The sequence below is a fragment of the Scyliorhinus torazame genome, chromosome 11, assembly GCF_047496885.1.
Source record: "Scyliorhinus torazame isolate Kashiwa2021f chromosome 11, sScyTor2.1, whole genome shotgun sequence".
In the NCBI taxonomy this organism is placed as follows: domain Eukaryota; kingdom Metazoa; phylum Chordata; class Chondrichthyes; order Carcharhiniformes; family Scyliorhinidae; genus Scyliorhinus; species Scyliorhinus torazame.
In genome coordinates this window covers 2,337,610-2,351,993 of record NC_092717.1, presented here as the reverse complement: position 1 = coordinate 2,351,993, position 14,384 = coordinate 2,337,610, and the positions used below count along the sequence as shown (strand labels likewise).

Below are 14,384 nucleotides of genomic sequence, written 5' to 3'. Positions count from 1 at the left end.
CGAACCAACAATTGGAACGAAGTCCAATCACCGAGAACCAGGTACAGGGTCCGCCCCGAAAGGCGGGAAGCCCCTGGGGACTATAAGAGTTAAGACCCAAGTTCAAATCGCCTCTCTTCTTCCTGACCGGGTCACCCAGCAACGCGAACCAACATTGACCGTGACCGGTCCAGTGGCCGCCGAGAGATCGTTAGTCTTAAATCAACGCTCGCTACGAGATACGCGCTCCTAGCTTTCAATCCATACCAACTTCGAATCCCGCAGACTCAGAACCCGAACGAAAGGCCATTTGTTTCCCTGACCTGGTGGGCCAGTTCCAAGTTAAGTATAGGCCTGTTAGTTATAGAAGTAGCTTAGACGTAGAATTTGTGCATGAGTAGCGATTACTGTGTATAATAAATGTGCTTTGATTTGAATCTTAATAATCGGTGTATTGAGTTATTGGTCATTACTCGAACTTGAACCTGGTGGCGGCCTCATAACATTTACCAAGTATTTAGATGTTCACTTGTGATGTCAAGGCACACGTGCTGGGAAATGGGATTAGAATAGTTAGGTGGTTGTTTTTGACCGGCGCAGACACGATGGGCAGAAGAGCCTTTTCGGTGCTGTACGACTCTATGATTCTAAAGTGCGTTAAAGTCCTGAGGTTCAGGTCAACGTCAGAGGGAGGCGGCGGTGAAAGTAATTGTTCAGGTGCGGAATAGATGTTGCACTGTGTATGTTGTTGATGATTATGTATTGGGGTGGATGGTGGATTCCTGAATCCTTTTCTTTGATGTTTGTATTTAAAATGTTGAGGGTGGTTTGGGAGTTGGAGGGAGGAATTGTTGGCCAGGGGATTGACATTGTATTTGTTACCGTAGATTGTTTGTTGGTGGGTGTAAATTTGGATGAAAAAGTGAAAAAGGAGGAGAATAAGATTATTTATCAAAAAAACGATGTCCTGAAGTTGTGAAGGGACCCATATGAATTCAAATACTTTCTTTGTTAAAGGTGTTCCCCTCAGATGATGTTACTGAGCGAGGAGAAAACCGCTCATCACACAAACCGCCATCAACCACAAATGATCCACCCGCCCAGAATCAGAGTATCAGTTCAGGAAACCCTCCCAGAATCAGAGTATCAGTACAGGAATCCTCCCAGAATCAGAGTATTAGTTCAGGAAACCCTCCCAGAATCAGAGTATCAGTACAGGAATCCTCCCAGAATCAGAGTATTAGTTCAGGAAACCCTCCCAGAATCAGAGTATCAGTACAGGAATCCTCCCAGAATCAGAGTATTAGTTCAGGAAACCCTCCCAGAATCAGAGTGTCAGTACAGGAATCCTCCCAGAATCAGAGTATCAGTACAGGAAACCCTCCCAGAATCAGAGTATCAGTTCAGGAAACCCTCCCAGAATCAGAGTATCAGTACAGGAATCCTCCCAGAATCAGAGTATCAGTACAGGAAACCCTCCCAGAATCAGAGTATCAGTACAGGAATCCTCCCAGAATCAGAGCATCAGTTCAGGAAACCCTCCCAGAATCAGAGTATCAGTACAGGAATCCTCCCAGAATCAGAGCATCAGTTCAGGAAACCCTCCCAGAATCAGAGTATCAGTACAGGAAACCCTCCCAGAATCAGAGTATCAGTACAGGAATCCTCCCAGAATCAGAGCATCAGTACAGGGAATCCTCCCAGAATCAGAGTATCAGTACAGGAAACCCTCCCAGAATAAGAGCATCAGTACAGGGAATCCTCCCAGAATCAGAGTATCAGTACAGGATATTAGACATTTTAGGCGCTGTGATATGAAGAGTCTAGTTCTGTCCCTTTTTCACAAACGCACATTTATTTCCTTCCAACAGACTTTGCACAAAACTCTCACAGAGGCCACCTGAAGCCCCTTTACATATCAATGTCAATAAATGGATACTTAACATAAATGAGACAACTAATTGCAATGTCTCTTAACCCATTACTTTACAGTCTCCCCTTCCTTGGAGAAAAAAAAAATTAGGTGAAAACAAAATTTCAAGAAACTCAAAAACACACACATGATTTACCCCCTTTTTTTTGTTTGTTTGGACGAGAAAGAAAAAAAAACAGTCACAGAAACAAGCGCCCTTCATTAACAATATCCAAAGGTTTCTGTGAACTCGCCCCTCTTTTCGTAAAACAGTCTAACAGTTGATAGCTCCTGTCGACCCATTTAATTTTTGTTATTTCCCCTCTGTCCAACATCTGCTTCAAACTTGCGATGTCTATCCGTAACCTCTTTTCATTGACACTTTTTGTAGAGTGCACATTTTCCCACAGGGATTTATTGTCAATGTGACAGTCAAATATTACCCAAATCCCCTAATCCCAAAATTTCTGTCAATATCATACTTATATAAAAGGTTATATCCACCGCCTCTACAAGGCTTAACGTCTCAGCAGCCAAAGTGCTTTTTACCACTCTCCTTATTTTCTTTGTTTCCCACACAAGCGGGCAACATTTACCATTGTTCCCCAAAAGGAAAATTATAAAACCTCCTGCGCTTGAAACCCCATCACATAAATTTGCGTAGGATGCATCACTATAAACTATGAGTTTCAAGTGCCTAAGATCACCTAAAACCGGGAACTTCAAAACACACTCCTGCATTTTTAGTTTGGCCAACGCTTTATTTGCTCTTATTATGTCTTCCACTTTGGGATCATTCATTTTTGTACTCAACTCTGAGACATCAAAACCCGCGTCCGGTCTGGTCTGTCTACCTAACCAGTTCAGTTGCCCAATTAAACTTCACAGTTGCTCTTTTTCTATCTTTGAAACCATTGCGTCTTTTTGTGAAACTCTGCCACGACTAATTGCTATTGGGCTGATGCTTTCCAAATAAGATTGCTGACGTAAAGTTGCCCCTAACTTAGTCTGTCCAATTTCCAGTCCAATATGTATAAATGCACCGGAAGCCTGACTTCCAACCCTGAATTCTTTCCTCAAACCAGAGATTACAATACCTTCAAAATCACTAGTCCCACCCCACAAAAAATCATCGACAAGCATCATAAAAATGCCAGAAAGATTTCCTTTATAGTGCCAGTAAAACATTGCAGGATCTGCTTTCAACTGGCAACAGCCTAACTTTAACAAAACTGACCTTACTGAAAAATACCAGACTCTAGATGCATCATTTAATCCATATACACATTTGTTCAACTTCCAGAGTGCCCCTTCTGTGTTAGCTGCTTCTTTAGGAGGACGGGGAAAAATGTCTCTCTGGAGCTGATGCCCCTGCAAAAAGGCAGCTTTTATATCTATAGATTTGCATTCCCATGCCTTTGTGGCTAATAGAGCCAAGAAGATCTTTAAAATAACCTTTCCTGCTGTAGGTGAATCTACCCTTAAATCCTGATCTTCTAAGTTTTCTTCAAATCCCCTTGCCACGAGCCTGGCCTTTGCCTTATAAGTTGCATCCGGAAGAACCTTTTCCGTGCAAATCCATCTATGGGATAGAGCTCTTTGTCCCCTATCCGGTACTTCCGTGAATACCCCAAATTCACTCCAACTATGCAATTCTTGCTGTTTAGCTTCTTTGATAACTTTTTCATCTAATTTATTTGAAGCCACCAAAATCTCACGTGCATGTGGGCTTCTACTCCTCTTAGTATTCGTAGTCTTACTCATGTTCCAAGATCTTGATAAACTATGTCCCCTCTCCCGCCTGGTATCTCGTTCTGTACTGCTAGACTTTCCCTTCTGCTGTGGGATGTCCTTTCAATAGTTCTCGCCCTTTTCCTGCGGACCTGTTCCCTATCCGATGTACTATCTGAACTGGCACTGCGTTTCTGTGCCCTCCATTTTTGAAATTTGTTTTCCCAATCCATTGTCTTGACTCCTTCCCCTGAATGCTGTACATTCAACCAATGTTTATACTTTCCAGTGGCCTTCCCTGCTCTACTAATAACAGTTGCATCCTTCCATTGACTAGACCCTTCAGCAAGTATTTTTGTACCAACTTTTGGCAGTTGCCCTTTCGGAAAAATGGCCTGTTCTAATTCATCAGACGTGTTGTGTTCCTCCACAGAAACCCTGTCTATATCAGTTAATTGGTCCTCATAGTTCTGTAACACATGCGTACCAGATGACTCTGGTTCCTCGTCATATCTGTCTGCTCTGTCTAAGTTTGAAAATTTGTAATCTGTACGCATTATCCTTGATGAATGTACCCTAACAGTTTGATTACCATGTTGCAAAATAATTGTTTTGCCATCTATGCCTATGATCTTCCCTGGGCCTTTCCATTCATTAGAATTGTCTCTCTTATAGTATATCATGCCTCCTTGCTGAAAAACGGCATCTGATGGCCGTACGTTATGTCTTAAAGCTCTGCGAATTCTTTCAGAGACTTCTGCTTCCAAAAAAGCTTTTCTACTGCGATGTAATGCATTTAAATGTTCAGCAAAACCAGAGCTAATTGTAGTCCCCTCCCAAGCTGGAGGCTGGTCATCCAAAATGGACGGAATTTAGGATTTCTACCAAACACTAATTGATAAGGACTATAGCCTCCAACCATCTGCAATGAATTTTTTGCATGTACTGCCATGCTAAAGCTGAATTTAGCCTGCAATTTGGTCGATCTGCCAAAATTTTCCAAAGCATGTCATCGATGACAGCATGATTTCTTTCACAGACACCATTACTAAATGGGCTTTCTGCAACCGTATTCATAACTCTGATATTCACGTTTTAACACATATCCCTAAACTCATCATTAGAAAATTCTCCCCCATTGTCCGTAAGGAATTTTGCCGGTGGACCCATTCCTGTCCCTATCCATTTTTCCACGATTTGATCCAGAATTACTCTCTTTTCTTTACTTCGTACAATCGTTGATTGACTAAATATGGTTGCTAAATCTACAAAATGCAAAATAAATATATTATTTGCTTTATCCCAGATCTTAAGGTCCATGGCCACAATGTCATTAAACTCCCAGGCCAAAGGTAGGGTTACTATCGGTCGTGCTGGTGTCCTTCTGTACTTCCTACAAACTTCACAGCGGTCACTAACCTGTTCTATCAGTTTAGTATAGTCATCATCCCTTACCCCTGCATCCTTTAATAAATGTTTCAGCCTCCGAGGAGACGGATGTGCAAATTGCCTATGCAGTTTTAATACCACAAGCTTTTTATCAGCTAAAGTCCCATTTTCAACTGCCATTAACACATCCTTAACCACTCTACTTGAAAAATTATTTATCAGTAATTGAAGACAATAGTGTCCCGACTGTGTAAATTGTAAATCCACCGTCTTTCCAAAAATTGTTGCTTTATCCTGTTCCATATCCAGTTTCATGTGTGCTTTCTTCATCGACGGTCTGCTCAGAATCAAAGGTATCTCACTTGATACAACATCCGTGCTAATGAAATGATTCACTCCGGCAATATTGCAAGGGATCACCACTCTTTTCAGCGACTTCAGAGTATTATCATCCCCAAACCTGAAACTTGTGGAACTTTCAAATTCCTTAACCTTGTTACGATTTTCAGCATTCAAAGAGTCCAGGTAACATTTTAACCAGTCAATTCCACACAGTAGATGTGCAGCCACTGTCCAATACAGCACAGTTGAAGGATTCTGCAACCAACACCCTCATTACTGGCGTAAAACTGCTTGTCAATAGGACAATGCCTTCTTTCTGGTCACTATCTTTTTCCTCTTCTGACTCTTCCGTGTCATGTGTCGCTTCAAACACTCTATCATAACGAGTTGGACAGTTGAAAGCATAATGGTATTGAGAGTCACATCAAAAACATCGATTTATCATGCCCCGTGCATTTCTGGGGTTCATCTTCCTATTGTAGGTTCTAACTGGGTTTCTGTCTTCATAATTTCCTTGTCTCGGTCTCCTCCTATAGTCTTGAGCCCTGTTCATAGCCATACGATTTTGCCATCCTGTTAGTAGTGTATTTTCCATATTCTGCCTTATTGCAGGCTGACCTATTTGGGTCATCAGAGCCATCGGAATCGAATGTTTCCCCAGAAACCTTTGTCATCTGTTCGAATAAGGTATCCTTATCAGTAAACTGAACTCCTGTCAAAACCAGCAGCCTATCCATGTTGCTCACTCTAGCACAGTCAAGTAATTTAAAGGCCAACACAGACTGTGGAAATTCCAGGTTGTGTTTCTGCAGCTTTTATATAGTCTGCCAAATTCCATTATATAGTCTTCCATGGAGATATCCTCCATTTTCCGGAACTTATCAAAATCCGACCATGCTTCATATGCACTGAACAAGTCATCTTTCTTATAAATCTTATCCATATAATGTAATAAAGTCTCCAGACCTCCTTCTGAGTCTAACTCTTCCAATTCCAGCTCAGAAAGCTCTTTGTTTCGGATTTTACTGTCATATGGTAGAGAAAGAGCCAATGCCATACCTTGTTTTCTCTTTCCCAAAGCAGTTACTTTAGCCCACATAACTACTGCACTTCTCCATTGGCCGTACGATTCCCTTTCAGAAAATACGGGAGGATAGTCATATCCAGCCATCTTTATCCTGGGTTCAGCCATGTATCTTTTTTTTTTTCTCACTCACTCCTTGGTTTGATCTGGAAAAGTTGTAACTTTCAACCCTTCACATTTACACAGCAACCATCCTCTGCTACCAATTGTTAGACGTTTTAGTTGCTGTGATATGAAGAGTCTAAAGTTCTGTTCCTTTTTCACAAACACACATTTATTTCCTTCCAACAGCCTTTGCACAAATCTCTCACTATACATCACCTGACAGAGGCCACTTGAAGCCCCTTTACATATCAGTGTCAATTAACGGATACTTAACATAAATGAGACAACTAATTGCAATGTCTCTTAACCCATTACTTAACACAGGAAACCCTCCCCGAATCAGAGTATCAGAACAGGGCACCCTCCCCGAATCAGAGTATCAGAACAGGGCACCCTCCCAGAATCAGAGTATCAGTACAGGGAATCCTCCCAGAATCAGAGTATCAGTACAGGGAATCCTCCCAGAATCAGAGTATCACAAAAGGGAATCCTCCCAGAGTCAGAGTATCAGTACAGGAATCCTCCCAGAGTCAGAGTATCAGTACAGGAATCCTCCCAGAGTCAGAGTATCAGTACAGGGAATCCTCCCAGAATCAGAGTATCAGTACAGGAATCCTCCCAGAGTCAGAGTATCAGTACAGGAATCCTCCCAGAGTCAGAGTATCAGTACAGGAATCCTCCCAGAGTCAGAGTATCAGTACAGAGCACCCTCCCAGAATCAGAGTCTGCAATCATCCACACTTTTCAATAATCTTTTTCGCAAATACTGATGACTTCTGTACTGAGGCAAACATTAATTAATACTGGTCACTTATATTTCTGTTTGTAGCCAGGAAGGAATGTGCCAGGCGGGAATGCACTGTAAAACAGAAACTAATCCAACTAGAAAAACAAATAAACACTCTGCCAAGTCAGGGAATGAACTATTCACACTGGGGATTACAGCATCTTGACATTTCAGAAAGGGATAAAAAAATCAGAAATGAAGACAAACGGTTTAATGGTTTACGCGCTCACAGAAAGCCCCATTGTTCTGGAGCCCTCTTATTTCACCAATACAGAGAATTTTAAAAATAATACAAACACACACTTGTTTTGTTTGTGCTTCCGAGCTGAATATGACTCCTGAAAGTCTGCATAAAGAACAAGAACAGAGAAGACAATTCCTTCTCAAGTCTCTGGCATTAGGCCTATTCTCCAAGAACCTGTGAAGTTGTTTATCCATTAGATTAGCATTATCAAACTTTCAGAATGAAAGACACACCAATGGGACAATGCTACACCCTTTCTGTCTCATTATTATTAAGAGTACTTGTCTGTACCCAAAGGAACACGTTAAGCCTGCCAAACGAATGTGCGAAAACTAAAGCATATTTGAATGTTGCAACAGGACTATTTATTGCGTCTTTATTTTGAGCTGTGTACAGCAGTGAAATATTATAAAGACAACACATTTTCATTGCAGACAAACTTTTGATGGTGTCTTTTGGAAGGGCTCCAGAGGGTTTTTATAAGGCTGCCTGTTGGCTCTTCATGAACTATAGGGCAGCCACCAACTATTTTCTTTACAATACAGTTCTGCATTGGTGCAAAGCTGTCAGGGTCATTTTTATGGATCAATTAAATGTGGATTCACTTTAAAAAAAAGATTTTATTAAACGCATTTAAAATATATACATATTCACAAAAATACAAAAGCGAACCGCAGCAACATGTAACAACCCCCCCCCCCCTCATCCCTCCGAACAACAGCCCCCACCCATCTCACTGCCACCCCGGTTACCCGCCAAGCCCCCACCCATCTCACTGCCACCCCGGTTACCCGCCAAGCCCCCACCCATCTCACTGCCACCCCGGTTACCCGCCAATTCACCTAACAGCACGTCTTTCAGGACTTGTGGGAGGAAACTGGAGCACCCGGAGGAAACCCACGCAGACACGGGGAGAACGTACGGACTCGGCACAGACAGTGACCCAAGCCGGGAATCGAACCTAGGACCCTGGTGCTGTGAAGCAACAGTGCTAACCACTGTGCTACCGTGCCGCCCTGAACATACTCGCCGTTGGTAACTGGGACGCTCCCTCCAGCTCTGCGAACCTCCCCCACCCCCCGGCAACAAATCCCTGAAGTACTCTATTCCCCACCTGCCACCACCCCCAGAACCTCGCATCCAACTCCGCCGGGCCCAACTCCTGTATCCCAAGGTAGCGAAAACCCGCCCCCAACAATCGAAACGGCAGTTCCCCAGCCTCCTCAACTTTCCCCACGCATTAATTGGAAATCCTTGCTTTTCCCCATATTCAGCATGTATCCCGAAAAGCGGCCAAACTCACCCAGAATCCCCACAATCCTATCGAACGCCCAACTGGGTCTGCAATATACAACAGGAGAACATCTGTGGAAAAAGAAACTCGGTGCGCAACCTCTCCCCGTTCAATTCCGCTCCACCTCTTCAACCCTTAAGTGCAATTGGCAGCAGCTCTAACGCTAGGGCAAAGAGCAGCAGGGACAGTTGCTTGTCATCCGGTGTAACCCAAAGTAACCTGAACAAACCTTGTTCATCCGAACACTTAGGCACCTTGTACAGCAGCCGAACCCAATCCACAAACCCAATCCACTGCCCAAACCCGAACCGTTCCAATATCGCAAACAAATACGGCCATTCAATCCGATCGAACGCCGCCTTCTCCACGTCCATTGCCACCACCACTTTCACTTCCCGGCCCTCCGAGGGCATGATAATGACATTAAGCAGCATCTGTACATTCGCTGACAACTGCCGTCTCTTCACATACCCCACCTAGCCCTCTCCTATCACCTCTGGCACGTAATCCTCTATCCGCGATGCCAGCACCTCTGCATCTCCTTTAGTAACACCTCACACGCCACCAAATATTTCCGGTCCACCCTCAGAATGTCCTCCACCAATCTCAGCCTCTCAGCCCACTCCACTCACTCCCTGAGCCCCCCCAATCGATATAAATTCCCCCCTCACCTCCACTTTCAGCACCTCCCACCCCGTGGAGGCAGAAACCTCCCCCGTATTATTCAACTCCACATCATTTCGGGTGGCCACCCTCACCCTCTCACAGATCCCCTTGGCCGCCGGTAACCCCATATCCAACCTCCACTGTGGTCACTGAGCCTCCACCTGCACCACGATCACCGAATACTCCGATCCTACCATCCCTGCCAACAACACCTTGTCTAAAACAAAGAAATCAGGCAGGAGGATCTGAAGACAGGGGAGCCGCCGAGAGTGATGGTGGTGCGGCTGCTTCGTTTTCTCAACATGGAGAAGATACTGAGATGGGCGAAGGAACTGAGAAAGTGCTCCTGAGAAGGGAACGTACTGGGAATCTATCAGGACCTGGGTGTGGATTTGACCAAGCGGAAGGCCGGTTATAATTGGATCACAGCGGCCCTCTACAAGGAAGGAGTGAGGTTTAGAGTGTTGCATTCTGCTCGTCTGTGGGTTGCGTACCAGAATCAAGAGTTTGGTTTTGACACATCGGAGGAGGCAATGAATTTATGAGAGACCATGGACTGGGAGCTGTGTGAGGACATTGAACTTTGGAGATGCTGAAGTGGGGAATGTGGGATGATACGATGTTCGGATTGTTGTATTTAATGAACCTGAAGATGGCGGAGGTTTGGTTAGTGGGAGGAGGGAAGATTTGGTTAGTGGGAGGAGTTGTGAAGCGACAATGCTAACCACTGTGCTACCCTGCCGCCCGTATGAGAAATTCTTTACAGAATAGTGCCTCACAGCCAATGAATTATTTCAAAATGCTGTTATTGCTAATATAATGAAGCATGACAGCTAGTTCGTACAGGCCAAGATCACAGGAAAACCAAAGATTTGTCGAGGGACAACCCTGGGAGAACGTCCTACTCTTTGTTAAATATGCCACAAATTCTTTTACAACGACTAGAACAGACAGACAGGGTCCATTTGGAAAACACCTTCTCCTACAATGGAGAACTCCCTTCGCATTAACCTGGCTTCCTGCTCAAGTGTTTCAGTCAATTGATTGGCACATATCTCTCAATGAAAGACAAAGAGCAGTAAACAGAAACAAGGGGCGCAATTCTCCCATCGGGAGACTAAGTCCCGACGTTGGAGTGAAAAACGGGAGGGGCGGGTGGGTGGGAGGAGGGGGAGGGGAGGGGAAGGGGAGGGGAGAGTGGGTGGGTGGGAGGGGAGGGTGGTTGGGGGGAGGAGAGGGTGGTTGGGGGGAGGGGAGGGTGGGGGGAGGAGGGGGGAGGGTGGATGGGAGGAGAGAGGGGAGTGTGGTTGTGGGGAGGGGAGGGAGGGGAGTGTGGTTGGGGGGAGGGGAGGGTGGTTGGGGGGAGGGGAGGATGGTTGGGGGGAGGGGAGGGTGGGTGGATGGGGGGAGGGTGGGTTGGGAGGGGGAGAGATTGTAAGCAACAGAAGCAGCCGCATGGCTGATCTCAACCTGATTGAGCAAAAGTGCATGAGGTCATCACTCTAGTTGTTGGAAACAAGGATACAAAGGGCAGGGGAGAGGGGATTATAGAGGATTGGCGATGGACAAGAGAGGCTAGGGTAACTTTAGCTTCTTTGGTTGAGCATGGAGTATTTGAAGAGGGCTTGAGGCTTGACAGCACTGGCTATGATCTAAGACACTGACTTCAATCCCTCAAATAAAACATGTTACCTAGTTTCCTCATTACAACATACCTGGAGGAGGCAGTGTGGGAAGTGTAGCAAGTAGACTGCACAGACTTGAATGCACATGTAGTTGTGTTGCTGAGCGAATAATAGCTCTGTGTACTATGTAAGGGTGCTTCCTGTCTGTTCTTGGTTACTCCCTTGTTCCCCTTTTGAAATCTTTTGCCATTACATTGTTGATCCATGGATGTTTAATGGACCTGTGACTTTAATGGATGTTTAATGGACCTGTGACTTTTACGCAAAGCAGCTGTACCTTTAATTCAAACAGAAAGATCTAGAAGGCTGTGCTGTTTTGAGCTGGAGATTGAAGATTGGCTGGCATCAGTGCTCGGTTTGATTGATTTGGCTGGCGGCCAATGAATTGGCCCAAAAGGCTGTGCTCTGCCCGGTAACAGGTGGTGATTGGATCTGATCTCACTGGAGTTACAAGGTTCCATTTTGGATGGAGGGATCTAACTAACTCTCTCCAGAAAAGATCGAACTAAACTTCTACAACAGGCCACTGAGAGGGCTGTCTCTCTCTCCCGCAAGTCTGGGTGGTGATACCCTAAGAATCCCTACTTAAGGAAAACCATGTTTAGAAACAGCTCGCCAGCGAAGAACTACAACATCAAATCGTAAGCAAAACTGTTCATGAATGAACATCTCTGCAGGGAGAACATATATTCTACAACCTTACAGGGCACTTACTAATTCCTGGCTATCCTGCATCAGTGGTAGAAAGGTAGCCTTCAGTATGGTCATCTGATCATTGCTCAAATCTTGCCACAGGCCAATCAACTGGACCAACAGCTGGGTGCCACTCTTCAGCCTTGTGAAAGCTTGGTACAAATTGGCCTGATTCTCTTCCGCAGCATCAGCAAGAGCTGTAAGCTGAAACAAATGCAACAATAATTATATCATATTTATTCAAATAACAAACCTTACATTTCCAAAAGGAGCCATTTGAAAAAAAATACGCTGCTAGTCACAAGGGTCCCATTAAAAATACTGGCAACAATACATGGAAAAGGGAAAGGAAATTAAACTTTTAATGATGTCAATTAAAAGAATGCATGACATGATACCATACTGGTTGTAAAATACTCTTTCAATGAACAAAGATTATAAATTTAGAGCAAAATCCATGTCACAACTGGCAAGCTGCTGACCTGGAACATTTCAATGGTTCTCTCACAGTCCGGATCCTCCAGCCAATTTCCTGAAGTGTTAGTGAGAAATCTCCTGACCGCTTCTCACCTCTTCCTCAGTCTGCACCTTTCAATCTGGCTTTTAATGGAACCATCTTCATGAGAGGAGCCAGGCAACTGCCCACTCATAGAATCAGGTTATTTTAGTACAGCCCTCGCAAGGCCATTGTTTCTGAGAAATTAGTCAATATGACAGCAAATGCTGCCCCCCCTCCACCCAGGCAAATAGGAAAGAGCAATAATCACTGGCCTTGCGAATTTTGCTCAAATCCCATTGGATGAACAAAAATAAAGGCCATGCCATCAGAAACATTAAAGGAGGCACAAGTTATATGAAAAATAGTTTTGTGAACATATTCATAATCTTAGATGTGGTATGCATTAGTTTGTTTTATGCGAATGATGAATTTTGTTGGATATTGCTCATTTAAACCGGTCCATTTCTGGACTCTTAAGAGATATCAGACTCTGTGTCATGGGGCAATAATGCCCGTGGGCTTTTCACAGTAACTTCATTGCAGTGTTAATATAAGCCTACTTGTGACAATAAAGATTATTGTAAGATTATAGAAAGGAAATCAGTATCAGGCAGCAAAGTGCAGCTGAGGTTGAAAATCAGCCATGATCCAGCTGAATGGTGAATGTTTCCACCTGGATTTGGTACATTATGGCTCAATGTGCTTCACCATATAAATGGCATGCCATTGAACTTTCAAACTATTTATTTTGTGTTTGCTTTTAGCTTTACATACAGTAAAGTTTCAACAGAATTATAGAATCCCGACACTGCAGAAGGAGGCCATTCAGCCCATCGAATCTGCAACGACCGACCCTTGGAAAGAGCATCTACTCATATCCACTCTCCCATCCACCCCACCCTACCCCGCAACCCATAACCTGACCTGCATATTCCTGAACACTAAGGGCAATTTATCATGCCCAATCCACCTAACCTGCACATCTTTGGACTGAGAGAGGAAACCGGAGCACCCGGAGGAAACCCACGCAGACACGGGGGGAACATGCAAACTCCACACAGTCACCCAAGGCCAGAAATGAACCGGGGTCCCCGTCACTGTGAGGCAGCAGTGCTAACCACTGTGCCACTGTGCCGCCCATAATGGAACAAAGAATTGGATCAGTAGCCGAGAGGTCACAAGCTCAAATTGCAACACAGCAAAAGTTATGAAATTGAATCCAATACTAGACTAGTAATCTTTGAAATTGTTGTTTGTTCCAAAAAATCAACTAGTTTCCCAATACCCTTCAGCTGAGGGAAGGCGACACGCCACTCCATCCAGTCCTACCAACAGCTAACTGCAGCCCAATCCGCTTGGCTGATCCTTAAATGCTTTGATCACATTCCAAAAAAACAGGTTCTCTCCAGGACATCTATAGGTGTTTCACATCGAAAGCCTACACGGAGCTAAACGTTTTTAGACTGAACAACAAATAAATGCAGCTCAGATCTACCTTCTATCACCTTAGACACCATACCCACTTAAAAAAATGTTTTTCACGAAATGTGAACATCGCTGGCGAGGCCAGCACTTGTTGTCCATGTCTGATTGCCTTCGCTAAATGGTGCTGAGCTGCTGTCTTGAACCGCTGCAGCCCATGTGGTATAGGTACACCCACAGTGCTGCTAGGGAGGGAGTTTCAAGAAGGGAATCCTCCCCACAGGAATTGGTGGGTCACCCCCCCCCAACAGAACACACAAATGAGGATGACCCAACCCCCCCCCCCCTGCCATCGACCCCCCCCCCCACCAGAGACCAGCAGACCTCTATCAGACCCCCCTCCACCAGAGACACCCCCATAACAGTTAACCTCCCAAAACAGGGAACCACCTATAGCAAAGAATCCACCCTTCCCCACCTGGAAGCTAACAAGCAATCCAGGCAGACAGTGAAAAAAAATCACTGCTACTTCCCTCACCTGTGTCTTACGCC

General features: G+C 44.6%; 1 protein-coding gene across 2 annotated transcripts in view; it reads right to left on the bottom strand.

The window, feature by feature from the left end:
• The window catches only part of bbs9 (Bardet-Biedl syndrome 9), a 597,963-nt gene that overhangs the window by 311,943 nt on the left and 271,636 nt on the right, over positions 1-14,384 (bottom strand). For both annotated transcript variants that reach the window (XM_072466853.1, XM_072466854.1), the window contains one exon: positions 11,933-12,115. In XM_072466853.1, coding sequence (XP_072322954.1) covers positions 11,933-12,115 — 183 coding nt within the window. The remainder of the gene's footprint in view (positions 1-11,932; positions 12,116-14,384) is intronic.